This window comes from Hippichthys cyanospilos, chromosome 4, assembly GCF_059441005.1.
Source record: "Hippichthys cyanospilos isolate Australia breed blue-spotted pipefish chromosome 4, RoL_Hcya_1.0, whole genome shotgun sequence".
Taxonomy (NCBI): Eukaryota; Metazoa; Chordata; class Actinopteri; order Syngnathiformes; family Syngnathidae; genus Hippichthys; species Hippichthys cyanospilos.
In genome coordinates this window covers 12,821,492-12,836,902 of record NC_142372.1, presented here as the reverse complement: position 1 = coordinate 12,836,902, position 15,411 = coordinate 12,821,492, and the positions used below count along the sequence as shown (strand labels likewise).

General features: G+C 38.0%; 1 protein-coding gene across 2 annotated transcripts in view; it reads left to right on the top strand.

Moving 5' to 3' along the window:
• Positions 1 to 11,267, top strand: part of spon1a (spondin 1a) — a 53,439-nt gene extending 42,172 nt beyond the window's left edge. Inside the window, exons 9-16 of one of the 2 annotated variants that reach the window (XM_088413910.1) lie at positions 2,999 to 3,139; positions 5,211 to 5,286; positions 5,382 to 5,564; positions 5,945 to 6,115; positions 6,210 to 6,377; positions 7,707 to 7,871; positions 8,939 to 9,208; positions 10,245 to 11,267. In XM_088413910.1, coding sequence (XP_088270036.1) covers positions 2,999 to 3,139; positions 5,211 to 5,286; positions 5,382 to 5,564; positions 5,945 to 6,115; positions 6,210 to 6,377; positions 7,707 to 7,871; positions 8,939 to 9,208; positions 10,245 to 10,408 — 1,338 coding nt within the window. In that variant the 3' untranslated portion in view covers positions 10,409 to 11,267. Of the gene's footprint in view, positions 1 to 2,998; positions 3,140 to 5,210; positions 5,287 to 5,378; positions 5,565 to 5,944; positions 6,116 to 6,209; positions 6,378 to 7,706; positions 7,872 to 8,938; positions 9,209 to 10,244 lie in introns of both variants that reach the window. The other variant, XM_088413909.1, reaches the window with a different exon arrangement.
• Positions 11,268 to 15,411: the final 4,144 nt, after the last annotated feature.

Sequence of the window (15,411 nt, the reverse complement as noted above, 5' to 3'; positions counted from 1 at the left end):
TGAGACTGGTGGGGATATGGCGGGAAGATTAAAGGTTCTGCTGACTTTCAGCTTGCAGAAATCCGAACCAGACAGCCCCTGAAAACACGTGGTCAGGGTCGGCTCACCTATCAGAGGTGAAACTTCACCTTTATTACAAGTATTCAAATGGATTATTTACACAGTATTTACACAAAATTTCAATTCATTTTTAAATGGTATATGAAAATGAATTATTCGATAATTTGAATAATTAGTTGTAATTATATTTTTTTAAGAATAAAAAATGTTATGTTAAAAGGCAATGCGGACATAAATATGAAATTTTGTGCTACTGAGAAAACTTAAAACAGCCATGACAGTACCATTTGTTGTGGAGGAATGTGAACTAACTAAATCACAGTGGATTATCAGCCACAGGGTTCAAAGCGAGAGAATAGAAAACTCATTTATAATGAGTGAAGTTTACTGTACTTTTAAAAAAATCCAGCATGTAGTGAAGCCGCAAAACTTGAACTGCTATAGGATCAGTACTTCTTGATCTCTGTGGAGAGAGTGTCAAAGTTATTGATACGACCCTAGAGAAGTGTGTGAACATGGCAAATTTACCCAAACCATCAGGGTACAAGGAACAAGAAAAAAGAGGAAAAACAATAGGTGAGGTGAAGTTGTTGCTCCTTTTGATTCGTGTACTTCGATGTGGCAAACAGCAAGTCACTTGCATGTTTCTTTTGACAGAAATGAAACAGTCACGAAAATTAATCAAATGTTTTTAAAATTGTGTGACATTCTATTAAAGTCTATTTTAAATATTTAACTTCTATTTTAAGTATACATCAATGGTCCAAGGAGGGAGGTATTCTAGCAAATCTTGCTCAGAGCAAGACATTGGCTAAGGCCTGCCCTGCATTGACTATATGTACTGTATGTGGTACATTAAAAAAAAAAAAAAAAAGTGGGGGATAGGTCAGGCGGGCTTGAGTTGGGCAAAGACCAAATAATCATTTATTTGTCTATTCCAAGCTACTCCATTCACCAAAATTGCATCTACTAATCATGCTAATCACCTTTTTAAATAAAATCCACACACTGACCAGCCAGGACACTGAAAAAAGGCCACCAAGCTGTTGCTTAAGAGCTTCATATTTGATATTTTTTGCTTTTTTTTTGGTAGTTTTATGCATATGGGTACCTTATAAACCGGTGTGCTTAACAGAACAAATTTTACCGCAGTTGGATATTGTACAATATCTTCCACCAGTCATAGAATGTCTTATGTTTTACCAACAAAGTAAGACCCAAGGAACAAAATATTACATTTGGTGAAGATACAGTTAAAGCAGATTTCCTAATCTATCATTGTGAAAGATCTCAGCCATAAAAGATATTACTGCTACGGACAGGACACTGGTGTTTGGCCTTTATGGCCTCTACTCTCAATTGATTGCGCTTGTTTCGCACTATTTCAGACCTTATCAAACCACTGAAGTCACAAAAACTTCCCCTCTCCTCTCCTTCCCCCTGAATAACCTCGCCCCTCCTCTTCCTTTCTTCCAAGCGTTCTGACCTTGTCATTGCACCTTGTCTCCCTCTACCTGCCTACTACTCGCATTGGCAATCACAGTCTGCCTCATTTCTTCATATATTCACTGCCAGTTTGCAACAGATCCAACCAAACACTCTCCCGTCAAATTCTCCGAGGACCGACAAGGACATCGTCTTCTTCTGTCCTCACCTTGAGATTTCGTTTACTATGTGCCTTATGTCAAGCCTAAGAGAGTTGCGTGTGTGTGTGTGTGTATGTGTGTGTTTGTATAAGTTAATGTAGACTAAACTCTTACTCGCATCTAACAGGAATAAATAGTCAACTTTAGGAACATTTATGATAAATATCACACAAACACATGCAATAGTAGAAACTTGAGCGTACATATGCTTATATAAGTGTCTAAAGTCTATGTTCTGCAGGTCACAATTTTCAGGTAGTATAACCCCACAAAGGTCAGTAGAATAGAATGACATTTTTCACTGTACAGCAGGTATACAACAAAATTGGGAGCACTGCTTCGATTGGTGTATATTAAATGAATATGTATATACGTATATATGTTGTATATCAAATAAATAGGAACCATAAACACAATAAATAGAATAAAAATCATAACTTAAAAAATTGAAATCAGAATGTTTTTTTTTTTTTTGTGTTGTTATTCAGTTTCAAATTATCAACAGCTCTGTGGAAAAAGTGCTCACTGAGTCTGTTTGGCCTGCTTTTATGAGCCCTTTAGCGCTGACCAGAGGGTAACAGTTTGAAAGCATGATGACACGGATGAATCTCCCTCACACTGCATGGGTGAACTAAGTTTTGGTATTTTCCTAGAACCCTTGTTATATTTTAGAGCCAGGTACCCACTTACTACCGCAAAGCGTTTTCTGATGCAAAACATTAAAAAAATAAAACATAGCTAATGAAAATGGCGGTTCCTCTCATTCCCTACAAATTCAGCACAGAAAGATTTACATGGACTGTAGATGCATGAGATCACATGCAAAGTACATTTAAATTGCAAGAAAATCTCCATTTGCAAGATGATGATGTAATGTTTTCACACAGCTGTTCTTGTGCCAACTGAGAAGTCGTGGGTGCGATCCTCTGACCGTCCTGACTATGTCTGAGTGTTTTTGAGCAAAACACAGTTTTTCCTGATGCTGGTGCAAAGCATTTTTAGAGCCTAAGGTAGCACTAACTGTAAGTTCAAGCACATTTATCATTTTCACAAAATGTTGTAGTATGAGAGGTCCATATACATTTTAGAGCCGATATAAAATTTAGAATTGTTTTTCACTTTTCACCTTTAAGTTCTCCTCGCAATGGGAAATTTACCCAACATTGAATCATACTTCCACATACAGCAATGGAACACCATCTCCTGGCAGTGATTCTTATTGGTATGCTAAGTAGACTGTTCCAAGGTGTGATGAATTCCACATTTTTTTTATTTTTCTATATCTCCTTTAGTCTCCCAACAAGCCTACGGTGCCTGAAGATAAGATCCGGCCTCTGACCAGTCTGGACCATCCTCAAAGTCCTTTCTATGATCCCGAAGGAGGAGCCATCAGTCCTGTGGCCAGGGTCTTAGTGGAACGTATTGCCAGAAAGGTCGGTTGCCACGCTAGTCAAAAGACCATACGAAAACAAATAGCATATAAAGTAACTGAAGTGTGATGTAAATCCAACGCAATGGTTAAATTTCAGATATCATAAAGTAAATCCTTAGTATTTGATTCTACTGATATGAAAAAGTATTTACTGTCTGTGGTCACTATCTGATCTTGCCTATTAAGACTCACCACCACACTGATTTTGTTCTATCATAAACTAACCTGATTTAATCCTTCTCGACACAGTCAAACATTTACTTTTGACACAGAAATCAAGGTATGAAAAGACAGCTGATAGCAGATTTTAATGAAACCTTATACAGTATTTTGTCCATCCTTTGATCTTGACATCGTCATTTCATATCAAAGGGAAGGCATTAAGAGAAGACGACACAAAGGAGCTGAAATTTCACCCAGATGGTAACCTGTCAGTTTTCAACAAACAGTTATCAAACTACCAGGAGTGCACCATTCCTTGGCTAAAATACTGTAAGAATGAGGTGGAAGAAAATGACCTAAAATAGGTCAAAATATTGCACAAAGGTTAAACTCATTCAGTACCAAAGATGTATTTACATGTCCTTGGTGTCTAAACATTCTTTACCGGCTACTTATTTACATTTTTTTTTTTTTTTATATTTTTTTAAGGTTGCATTGAATGACTTCAGAGGCAGGATACATAAACATTCCGTTGTTTTTTTTTACTAAACTTTGCAAATATTTTACCGCCTTTAGAAATGGAATGCATTTATTACACTGACTTGAGCATTTTAAAACTACAGTACTTACAACTTGACTATCACAGGTATATCACAGTATTATTTTATTACCCAAGGCTAATGCTCTTTCTTGCTCCTACTAAAAACAAATTAGAACTCACATAAAAGTGGAATTGGCTTCCCTTCATTATTGTTTTTTTTTTTACACCATCAACGCTAAGAGGAAGAGGTGTTAGGTGTTGCAGTGGTCAAAAAGCAGAAAGTTAAACTTTGGAGCATTAACTAAAGTTGGTTGCCTTTTTTATCGTGCTGTTAAGGGATCAAAACATTTTAAAGTATTTAAGAACTGTAATAATTTCTCTTAACTAATCCGTTTTTAATCTCACTTCAATATTTCTGACAAAAAGCTTCAACAAGTTTATTTTAACACAATATGTTATTGTTGTGGCTCAGACGATTGGCATTCTGTACAACAACAAAAAGTGCATTCAGTCAGGCTCTAATATTTTATTTCGACCATCCCGAGGAATTGTGCAGTTTTCTCATGTCAATCGCCAAGTATTTAGAAATTTACATTTAGATACATTAAATATCATCTATCTTGTCCATCACGGACTCGCTCAAATGCGGGTTGTTCTATTTAGTTTGGTAAAGATCTTTGCAATGGGTTGCTAGAGTTGCGTCTTTGTTGCTATTCTCAGCTGTGGCTACTGTTGAATCGCTCTACCTTTATCAAAAGGTGCGGTTGGGGCAAATATTTAGAGTTAAATTTACCATTAATTTGACCGGCAAGTCTTAGATGCTACAGAAAGCATAAAGTTAGGGATTAAAAGTTATTAACACAATAAAAAATGCTTTAACTATAACAGTATGTAATTGATCACGATCCCAATTTTATATATTTTTTCTTATTTAATTTTTGTAACTCAAAGTCACTGTAGGTGTGATATTCGTATAACCCTGATGTTTTGGTGGTTTACACACCTGACTCACCTGCTGTGCATGCAATGTGCGTTCTATTCGTAATCAGTAATGGTGTTAATGTGAGTGTGAAAGGCTTGTCACTTTCTACTTGTTTCCCATCATTGACTGGCGACAAGTCCAACCGGACAAGCGTAGAAATGTATGGAGCGAGTCATGTAACATCAGAGGTCCTTTAGTGTCATCTAGAGGCAGGTTTGGGGATCTTATATCAATTAAAAAAATGCTATACAGTATTTCGCCAGGTGTTGAATAAGTCTATACAGGATGTTGTCATATCTGATTTATCTGCACTCTGTCAAAGCCTAGGTTAATTAAAAAAAAAAAAAAAACACCAAAAGATAATGAATGTTGTTTTTGAATCCGCAGGGGGAGCAGTGCAACATTGTGCCAGACAATGTTGATGACATTGTGGCAGATATAGCTCAGGAAGAGAAAGAGGAAGGTCTGGATTCTAACCGTCTATCTTTTCACACTTGTATATCCTTTCTTTTCCAGAAGAGGGTATTTAAAATGTCTCTATCCTTTCACACCCAGCAGACGACACCCCTGAGACATGCATCTACTCCAACTGGTCTCCTTGGTCCGCTTGCAGCTCGGCGACTTGTGAAAAGGGCAAGCGGATGAGGCAGAGGATGCTCAAGGCCCAGCTAGATCTCAGCGTTCCCTGTCCTCACACGCAGGATTTTGAGCCTTGCATGGGGCCGGGTTGCAGTGATGAGGGCATGTATAAAACATTTCAAGGTCCCAAAAAGCTTTAGCTAACATAAAAAGATGAAGTCATCATTTGAGACGCTCAGTCTGAAGGATGACACCTGCCTTAGCTGCTTTACAACCACTTAGATGTCTCGCTCAGTTTTATTGAGAGTTATGGGTTATTACTTCCTTTTTACTGTTTACAAAGTGAAGTGTTACAACCATAGTTTATTAGTGTAGTGTTATACATAATGTCATACATAAATTAGAGAACCTGTTGTTTCTATGGGAAGCTTTCAAATTTATGGGCGACTCAGTTAAAGAGATTTTCAAATGTGCTTTGTGAAAATGTTTCACTTGGGAAAGTTTGTTCAAAGTATATTTTCACTTTCTGTTGGACTCTTTAGATGCATCCACCTGCATGATGTCAGATTGGATCACCTGGTCTCCATGTAGCGTGTCGTGTGGCCAAGGCTCTCGTTCCCGGGAACGTTACGTTAAGCAGTTTCCAGACGATGGCTCAATTTGCACTCTGACCACGGAGGAGACTGAAGATTGTGTTGTCAATGAGGAATGCTGTAAGATGAAAACTCATCTTTGGTTTCTTACAGCTACTAAAACTTGTACATCTTTTTTTTCTTTTTTTTTCTGATAACCCCTGCTTGCCTTCAGCTCCCAGCAGCTGCCTGGTGACTGAATGGGGAGAATGGGATGCCTGCAGTGCCACTTGTGGTCTCGGCATGAAGCGAAGGGAGCGCATGGTGAAGATGCCTCCTGCAGATGGTTCCATCTGTGGGGCTGAGGTTCTTGAAGTGGAGAAGTGCATGATGCCAGAATGTCGTGAGTAAATGAGAATAGCACATGTAGTTCTCACACATTTGATGCCATAAAAACTACCACTATGGGTATTAAAATAATTGTAATACTGTACCTCCTCAAAACTATTACATAATTTGGGCCCTGATTGAGATTTAGAGACTTTCCAATCTAGATTTTTTTTAGGTCAATGCCGATTTCTGTTAAAAAAAAATACTAATTACAGATGCTGATTAATTTTAAAAAGTATATAATGGAAAAGAATAACATTTGTTTTCTCCAAATGCATTTCAACAAACGTCAATTATGTGTGGGGTTTACCTATCGGCGGGCCGGGATGGTCAAATGTATCACTGTCCAAAAAATGTTACGTTTTTGGCTCACAGAACGCATTTCGTGTCACATTTACTGAACTTAGAAAGGCATTGATTATTGTCAGATGTTTTTGTGTTACTAGTAGTTGAATGGGTGTCATTTAACTGATTTCTTGATATTTATGAAGACGATTTTATACAATTTTTTAGTGTAGATATATGTATAATAAATAATGACACTAGTGGTGCTTGTGTACAAGTTCCATAAGGGGTTCGAGTACTTAAAGGTCAAACATTAAAATAATCAACGTATATTAGCCATTTGGTCAAGTACTTTTGGCTGATATTTAAAGGGCCATTTAATGAGCCGGCTGAATAATCTGTCATGCTTTAATTACAATATTATGCTTTATATTGTCCTTTTTTAACATGGGATTTGGGTAAAGAAATTGACAGCAGTCTATTTTAGTTCAAAGCCACATGTAATACATTTTATACATTAACTCCTTCACTGCCACCTACGAACATAGACATCAAAGATGAAATGGACTTGGCAAGGAATGAAGGTTAACTCGTCCATTAAAACTGATTGTTGATGTTTAGAGTTTTCAATGGCAATGAGTGAGTTAAGACACATGCCCACACTAAGTTTAAATAAATAAATAAATACATGTTAACATTCCTACAGTTTCACTGCAAGTCACAGTGTCCAATTACAGGTGGACCTTTTTTTAAGCATACTTCTGGGCTACTTTTGCTGTCCTTGGGGTTAACTAGTACACGCTGGCACCAACATGAGTTACGTACACTCCTTTTAAGGACACTGTAAATGTGTCTTTAGTCAAACTTCCCTGAGTCTAAATTTCTTTTAACTGCCATCCAATTAACTTCAGATAGGTGGCTCTTTTACTCAATTCTGGAAGCTGCTATTCAATGAAGAAAATAGCTCATTACTGGTGACAGACAGTAATAGCGGTGACAGAAACATTGCGATTATGATTATTTTTTTTATAGATTTAATGTGTTTGCCTGTTTATAGATACAATCCCGTGCATGCTGACCATGTGGTCTGACTGGAGCGACTGCAGCGTCACGTGTGGGAAGGGCCTACGAACACGCCAGCGTATGCTCAAGTCGCCTGTTGAACTTGGAGACTGCACCGAAGAGTTGGATCAGGTGGAGAAGTGCATGCTACCGGAATGTCGTAAGTTGTAACAATTTTACATGTACAGTCTAGTTTACCTACAAATTTGCAAGGAGATCACTGAAGTTAATTGCACCCAAGTTCAAAAGGATATTGATGACCCCAATTATTCAATACATTTAAAGTGCATTTATATCCCCTGGTTTAGTGCATTAAAGGAAGTGCTAATTGAATTTCCTCTAATAAAAAGTTAATTAACTTAATGTGTATTTCATTTAAAGGGTAATTTCAACTACTTTATTTTTCAACTGTGAAAGTAAGAGATAAGGATCAGATAAAAACAAGACCCAGGCAATTTTAGGGTCAGCATATTAATACTTGACCTTTGTTAGGTTGTTTGCAAATACTTCAGAAGTTGTCCTTTCAGTTTTTTCTGGGGTCATCACAGCGTGTCATTTTTTCTTTCTCCTCCCTCACACGAACACCACTCATGCCTCCCTTCACTGCATTTATCGACCTTCTCTTAGGTCTTCCTCTCACGTTTTTGCCTGGCTGTTCCAGCTTCATCATCCTTTCACCAATACACTCACTATCTCCCTCTGGCTGTAGTAATTGAGTCCCGACTCTTGACTGAACACTTTCTATTTGTTTTTTTTCCTAGGGCTTTACTCAGACTCCATTTGACTCGGACTCGGCTGTTAGACTGGCAAAATCCCATGGCTTTTTTCCCCTCCTAATTATCATAATTTTTCACCAATTCAAACATTACTGCAATAATTGTGCTGCCCTTCCCTATTACAATTGTTTGCACTCAATTTTTGAATAAAAGAAAAAAAAAGGCCCCTGAAAAATTAACGCTTCTCATAATTCCTTATTGTTGAATATCTCTCCATATAGTTCCAGTTCATTATCCTTCCTTACACTGTAATTCAAAATAATTCTATTTTATTGCATGCACATCCACATGCTTCCATAATTTTTATTTTACTTTCTGCATTCACATGCAATTTCTCCAAAAATTGTTTCATCTCGTCTTGTCTTCAAAGTTGTAAGTGTCCTTGCGGTGAGATATGTTTATAAGAATATAGATGAATGACGATAGCTTTATTTTCTTGCTCTCCTATCAGCCATCGACTGTGTCATGTCCGACTGGAGCGACTGGTCCGAGTGTAATAAGTCATGCGGGAAAGGCCACACGATCAGGACTCGTACAGTGAAGTTGGAGCCTCAGTTTGGAGGAGACCACTGTCCCGAAAGCATCCAGAGGAAGAAGTGTAAGATAAGGAAGTGTACCAGAGGAGGGCAGGGGAACAGTGATGAGAAGAAACGGCGCAAGGAACAGCGGGAAAAACGGAAGAGCAAACAGGGCAGGACTGAGGTTGCATCTGAGCATCCAGGTTGGTATCCATTTCAATTCACTGTCATTTAATCAATTCTATGGTCTCAGAAGAGCACTTGAGCACTTTCATATTCAAATTTGTGTTTGTTTGTGAAGTCAACCAACACAATAGGCAGCTTTCATAGATCATCATCATGTTGCTAATTATTACCAACAGGTGTATTATACAAGACTGAATAAATGTGCGGTAATTACAACTCACTCATGTACAGAACCTTGTTAGCTTCTTGCTGTCTGTATAGTGAAAGATCTGACAGTTAAATTATACGCTATGACGGCTGGCGGGGGCAGCCAGCAGACATACAAAAACAGGGGCAAGGCAAACAAACAAAAGAAAACAATGCAAACACGAAGCAAACAAAAAAGATGAAATCACAAAAAAACGAAATGGGAGCAAACTTTACGACAAAAATGCAAATTAATAAATGAATATAACACATAGAGATGAAAATGTAAACCAAAAATGCGAACACAAAGTTGTTGCACAATAGAAAAAGAAAAAGGTGCAATCACAAAGACAATATGGACATCAACTTGAAAATATAAATTAAGAAAAATGCAGGGATGAAAACTGCTGCAACACAGAATATGATGCAATATGACAATGGTAACCAGTTGAGGGTGTCCCCCGCCTACTGCCCGAAGTCAGCTGGGATAGGCACCAGCAAGCCCGTGACCCTTGTGAGGATAAGCAACTATGTTTAATGACTGGGTGGATGACGACGCCACACACAGTGGAAAGTGGTGTTGATTGACTAACCAGTTCCAGCGAGAGAGAAAGGGGGTGTATTTACTACATTAACCAGCAGAGGGTGCAAGCATTTAAGGCATAAGTCGTTTAGGTTTGTGTAGTGGAAGGCAGTAACAGAGTAGCTTGAAAATGTAGAGCTGCTGCCAAATTAAGAGGAATTGCCATTTAATTAGCCTGTTAATAGCATTCAATCCTTTTTGTTCAGCTGCTTTTAAATGGTTACACTCAAATGCCGTAAAAAGAATATTTGACAAGCGTCTATAACCTCTTCCTGTCATCCTAGGATGTAAAATGCGGCCATGGTCCAATTGGACGGAATGTACCAAAGTGTGCGGCGGAGGTATTCAAGAACGACTCATGACTGTGAAGCAAAGGTTCAAGACTGCACAGTTGTCCAGCTGCAAGGACAGGAAGGAGATCCGAGCTTGTAACGTGCACCCCTGCTAGGAAGGATCCAGAGGACGGCATCGGGGGGGCTGACAAGACCAGGCATTGTCACACAACGGCCCAGTGCACTCTCTTTAGGGCTCTGATGATACTCTAATGTCATATACTATACATCTACTAGTAAATACAATTCTGTTCATTTTTGATGATTCCGACTGGCGCTATTGACAAGGGGTGGCGGCTGGGATTTGAAGTTGGTTGTTTCAAGTTCTAATAATCCCCTCTGCTGTCCACTCTACTTTCCTCAGGGCTTTTCCCTGAGGCGCTACAATTCTAGCAGTGCAACCAAATCGGTTTGGTTTTCATTCCATCGTCCTGTTAAAGGCTAACACAAGCTGTAAGGGGGCCTTTGTGTCTTACACTTTAAGTTATCGCAAATTTGCCGCTCTGCCATTTGAAACAAAACTCATTCTTCTGTGCTGTAGCTCTTATACACCTTTGCAGGATGTGTTGTGATAAAATAAATCTTAAAACTATTCCGAATTTATTTCAGAACATAAATGATATCTTGTGGTATTCCTAGTAGTACACAATAGTAATTTAAAGCACAGGTGCCCAGCCGTTTCACCTTTCTTCTCTGACTTCTGCTGTTTTTTAGGGTCACCCAATATTGAATTTTGACCTCCAACAATGTTGTTCACTAGAGCAACACATTCAGAATTCATGTTAACATTCTTAATATTTTTCCCCCCTGTGGATTTTTTTTTTTAAAGACTGTCGTAAGATTCTTACCAAAGTGTTGTGTAGATGTTTTTAAAATGTTTTCCTACCCCTGTCTATCTTTTTTTTCCCTAACATGTTAATATTTTGGAATAACATTACCTTTACAATAAAAGTAAATGTGGCAACTTGTCAAATGGATCTGTGGTCTTATTCAGAATGTTAAGCATTGCAAATCTTGTATGCGTATGTACACCTGTCTTTTACCTTGTATGATCACATACATTTTTCAGGAGAATATTTAATGTTTAATGTGGAGGAATAACCTTTAGTCAAGGACACATTTTCATGCTTACCTTTATACTTCAGTTGTTGAGGTTTACAAATAAGGAATAACTTAGTTGGGTAAATACAGTAGCATTACATTTGTGAATCTGTAGAACTATGTTGGGCAACAAGCAACCAGAGGCTCTCATGTGGCTCTCGATCATTTTTTAAACTACAGATTTTGATTATTGCTGCGCCATTGAAAGCAGCAATATTAGTGTTAAACACAGAATGGCAGACATCCGCAGCACCTTCAACTCCAAGATTGTATGTGTATGTCACCAAAAAAAGAAAAAAAAAACATTTTCGTTTTCAAGAAGAAAATGGATTCACAATTATTGCAATGCTTCATTATTGTCAGAAAACAGTCAAATATTGTATACTATGTTCTCAGCCTGAGAGAGATTCAGTAAATCACAGTAGATCATTATGGAAAACATGGACTTGTCATTTTCTTTGCAGCACATACCAAGAATATAAAAATGTTCCACGAGCTGGCAGTGAGTAAATTACCTACTTTCACTACTTTTGTATTAAAGAAAATATTTTGGTGTTTTATTGTTACTTTATTTATTCACAATAAATCTTAAATCATAATATTTTCATATGTTTTACTCATTTATTCATCCGATTACTTGATTTTTACCATATTTGGTTAGACTGTGTTGATTGTGTTGAATGCAAATAAATATTCAATTTAAACATGAACTCCTTTTTGTTTCTTTCTTAATTTTATGGTTAATTGCTTGAGCACTTAGCCCTAAACATGTCTGAGCACCTGTATCCAAAACTTTAGAACCTTGATTTTATGGACTACGACGTCATGAATGAGCCGGTGTCTGTATTTCTTATGTGCAACCATTAGATGTCACTATTAAATAGTTTATTTCTTAAACAGTCGCAATGGATGGTCATATGATGATTGAACTTAAAAAAAATGGATTCACGTAATCAATTGTATGTTTGGGGGTGATGACTACCGGTCCGACAACTGTCTAATCAGTGGCTATAAAAGCTAGTTTATTACTTTCTGTCAAAATTTGTATACATGCATAACGTAACCTCTGGTGTCCAGGGGATAACTATTGTCAGCATTTTAAAAACGGAATTAATATTTTTCCATAGGTGATTGCTGAAACACTAACCCCCCCCCCCCCCCCCCCCCCAACACACACACACACACGCCCCCCTTCATGTCGTAATAGCTGGGGGGAAGGAAGGGTGTCATGCATTCCTCTACGTGGAACAGGGGACCCAGGGTGAAAAAAAAATTCGATCCATCGTAATGCCAATCCTGTTTCCATGCCAACACAACCACACATGTGAATCCTACACACTCCACGGGATTTGGAAACATGCAGGGTGAAATATTGAAGCCGCAACTGTGCTACTAAAACACACACTGCTGTGGAAATTGAAACAAATCTACTGACAAGAAACAAAAAAAGAGGGTGGCACGGTGGATGAGTGATTCGCAAGTCCGCCTCACATTTCAGTCCTGAGTTCGATTCTAGCTCACTCCACCTTCTCTGTGTTGAGTTTGCGTCTTCTCACATATTATCTCCGGGCACTCCGGCTTTCTCCTACACTCCAAAATCATGTATGATGAGTGTATTGGGCACTCTAAATTGCCCTTAGGTTTGATTGGTTGCATGGTTCTTTGTTCCTGTGTGCTGTGCAATTGGCTGGCAACTAGTTCAGGCTGTCCCCGCCCACGACCCATAGGCAGCTGGGATAGGCACCAGCAAGCCAACAATCCTAGTGAGGATAAGCGGATATACAGTAGAAAATGGATGGAAACAAAAATAATGTATAGTTTTGAAGCTCCCCATTAGCCCTCGCAGCTCAAAACTCAACCGGCAACCGGAAGTGATGTTACAATAGCTGGGAAGCAGGCGGCACTAAATAGCAACTGCACCATTTCCTGTGTGCTACATGGAATACTCAGTGGTGAGAAACATTTTGAAATTTGAGGAGGAGAATTTCACACCGAGGACTGGACAAAGGCCTCACATCTTCTCCAACAGAGGGTGATAACACAATGAAAGCCCTGGAAACCTTATTAACAAGGCTTCTGTTCCATCACAGCTCCGGAAATACGCAAAGACCCCAGAAGACAAATTCAGATTCACCTGCTGTATGTTTGGGACATGATCACTTTATAATGGCAGTTATGCTTTGCCAAGGGGTTGGCACGGTCTCAAAACTAAACATTTTCAATCTTTATTTCCTGATCATTGCAAATATATGATGTGTTTACAGTGGAGACTTTAGTTGCTCTTGAATGTTTACAACTCGGAATGAAGTAAGGTCTTAGACTTCTCATCTGAATAAATGAACCTGCATGGACCATTGAAAGAAATTTTTGTAGAGGAATATAATTGATGACCTAACATTTTTAATGACATGCACATTCACTAAATCTAATTTAACGTCAGCTTGTGCAACTGTGGATTGATGTCACTGTTCTGGTTAACTGCTTAAAGAAATTTTGCATGAACGTTACACTTCAGATATTGAAAATGGATGATCTTGGTGAGACTTTTTTTTCCCATGTCCCCTGCTGAACGTGTGAAAAGAGGCTTTAGTTTTATTGGCATTTCATTTTGATTTGTGTCAAAAATGCATAAATAGGTTTTATAACGACTACCTACAACCCACATTTTCTTCTTTATATAATCATGATGTGATGAAAGGTTTTAAGCTTTTAAGCTGGCTGACTATAAACAAGCTTCATTTCTCCCCTCTGCCGGACTCAATTTTCTTTGTAATATATGTGCTAATGAGTCCCATTTTGAATGAACCGAATTATGGGTTTGCACTTTGCAATAATATTTCTGTGTATAGTCAAAAGTTTTGAATAGTTAATTGTGAGATAGTATGCATAGGACAATTACATAAGCTTTGGAATCTATTTAGAGATTTGTTTCAAGATGCTGGTTGACTATTCATAGGCTTGTATTTTGGGAAAAAAAATCATTATCATAAAACAAGAGATCTTTGTAATGATTTTAAACATTCTCTAGTATTGTAGCAGATTATCATAACAGTTTTGTTCTCTGCCTAAGCCTAGTACCAAGAAATAATCCTCAAGTGTTGCTAAAATCCACAAAATTCCTTGACTTCATTTAAAAGATGCTCTTAAGTTTCTGATAAGAAGGAGACTTAAAAGTAGATTGTATTACAGCGCACTGCTTTTGGCTTTGAGGGCACTTCATCGGCATGGCCACAGAAGGAGCGGAAATATTGAATTTCATAAACTAATAACCCTCCAAAGAAAAATCAATGCGGTGGCTGACTCTTATCCACAAGTTTATAGACTGTGACAAGTCTGAGCTTTAAACTTGCTTTGAAAAATCTTTGAAGCTCACTTTTTAACAGGCAAATTAAAAACAAAAGACAAAGTTTGTTGTCAGGATGTCAAGTGATGATGTCTCATCACTTAACAAAACAAATATTTGCTTGTAGTTGCCGTCAGCCATGATTGTCATTTACGTTTGACTAGATTGTGGCCTTCTGAGTTTCAATGTTTTTTTTTTTTTTCTTCCTCGTATTTTCCAACAGTCTCAATGCTGTAAAAAAAATACTAGCTGGCTTTGAGCTGGCTTTGAGCTGGCTGCTCTGGTGACGCGAACTAGAAGCTGCGTAGTCACAGGCAAATCGACTTTTTGGTCATACAATAGCTAATTTTATACTGGTAGACTGAAAAAGTATTTGCCAGCGAGCTAATTATCTCTCAAAAGAATCTTGAATGTAGTCCTTGGTTGTGAGCTTTCTGCTTTGTGCATCGTTGACTTTGAGCTAAAAGATAAGCAGTTGTACTTGTACTCTTAAGTAAGGGATTTGTAAAAGTCTCCTTGACAAGAAATGTTTTGCGAGCTAAATGCTCCGTTGCAGTATTTCAAAGATAGCTGCACCTTTGCCATTAGATTTTCAAAATGAAGAACTGGAATGAGGAAAGTTTGCTGGAAAAGGAACGTGCAATAAATTATCACCAGGAACTATTGATATCAAAT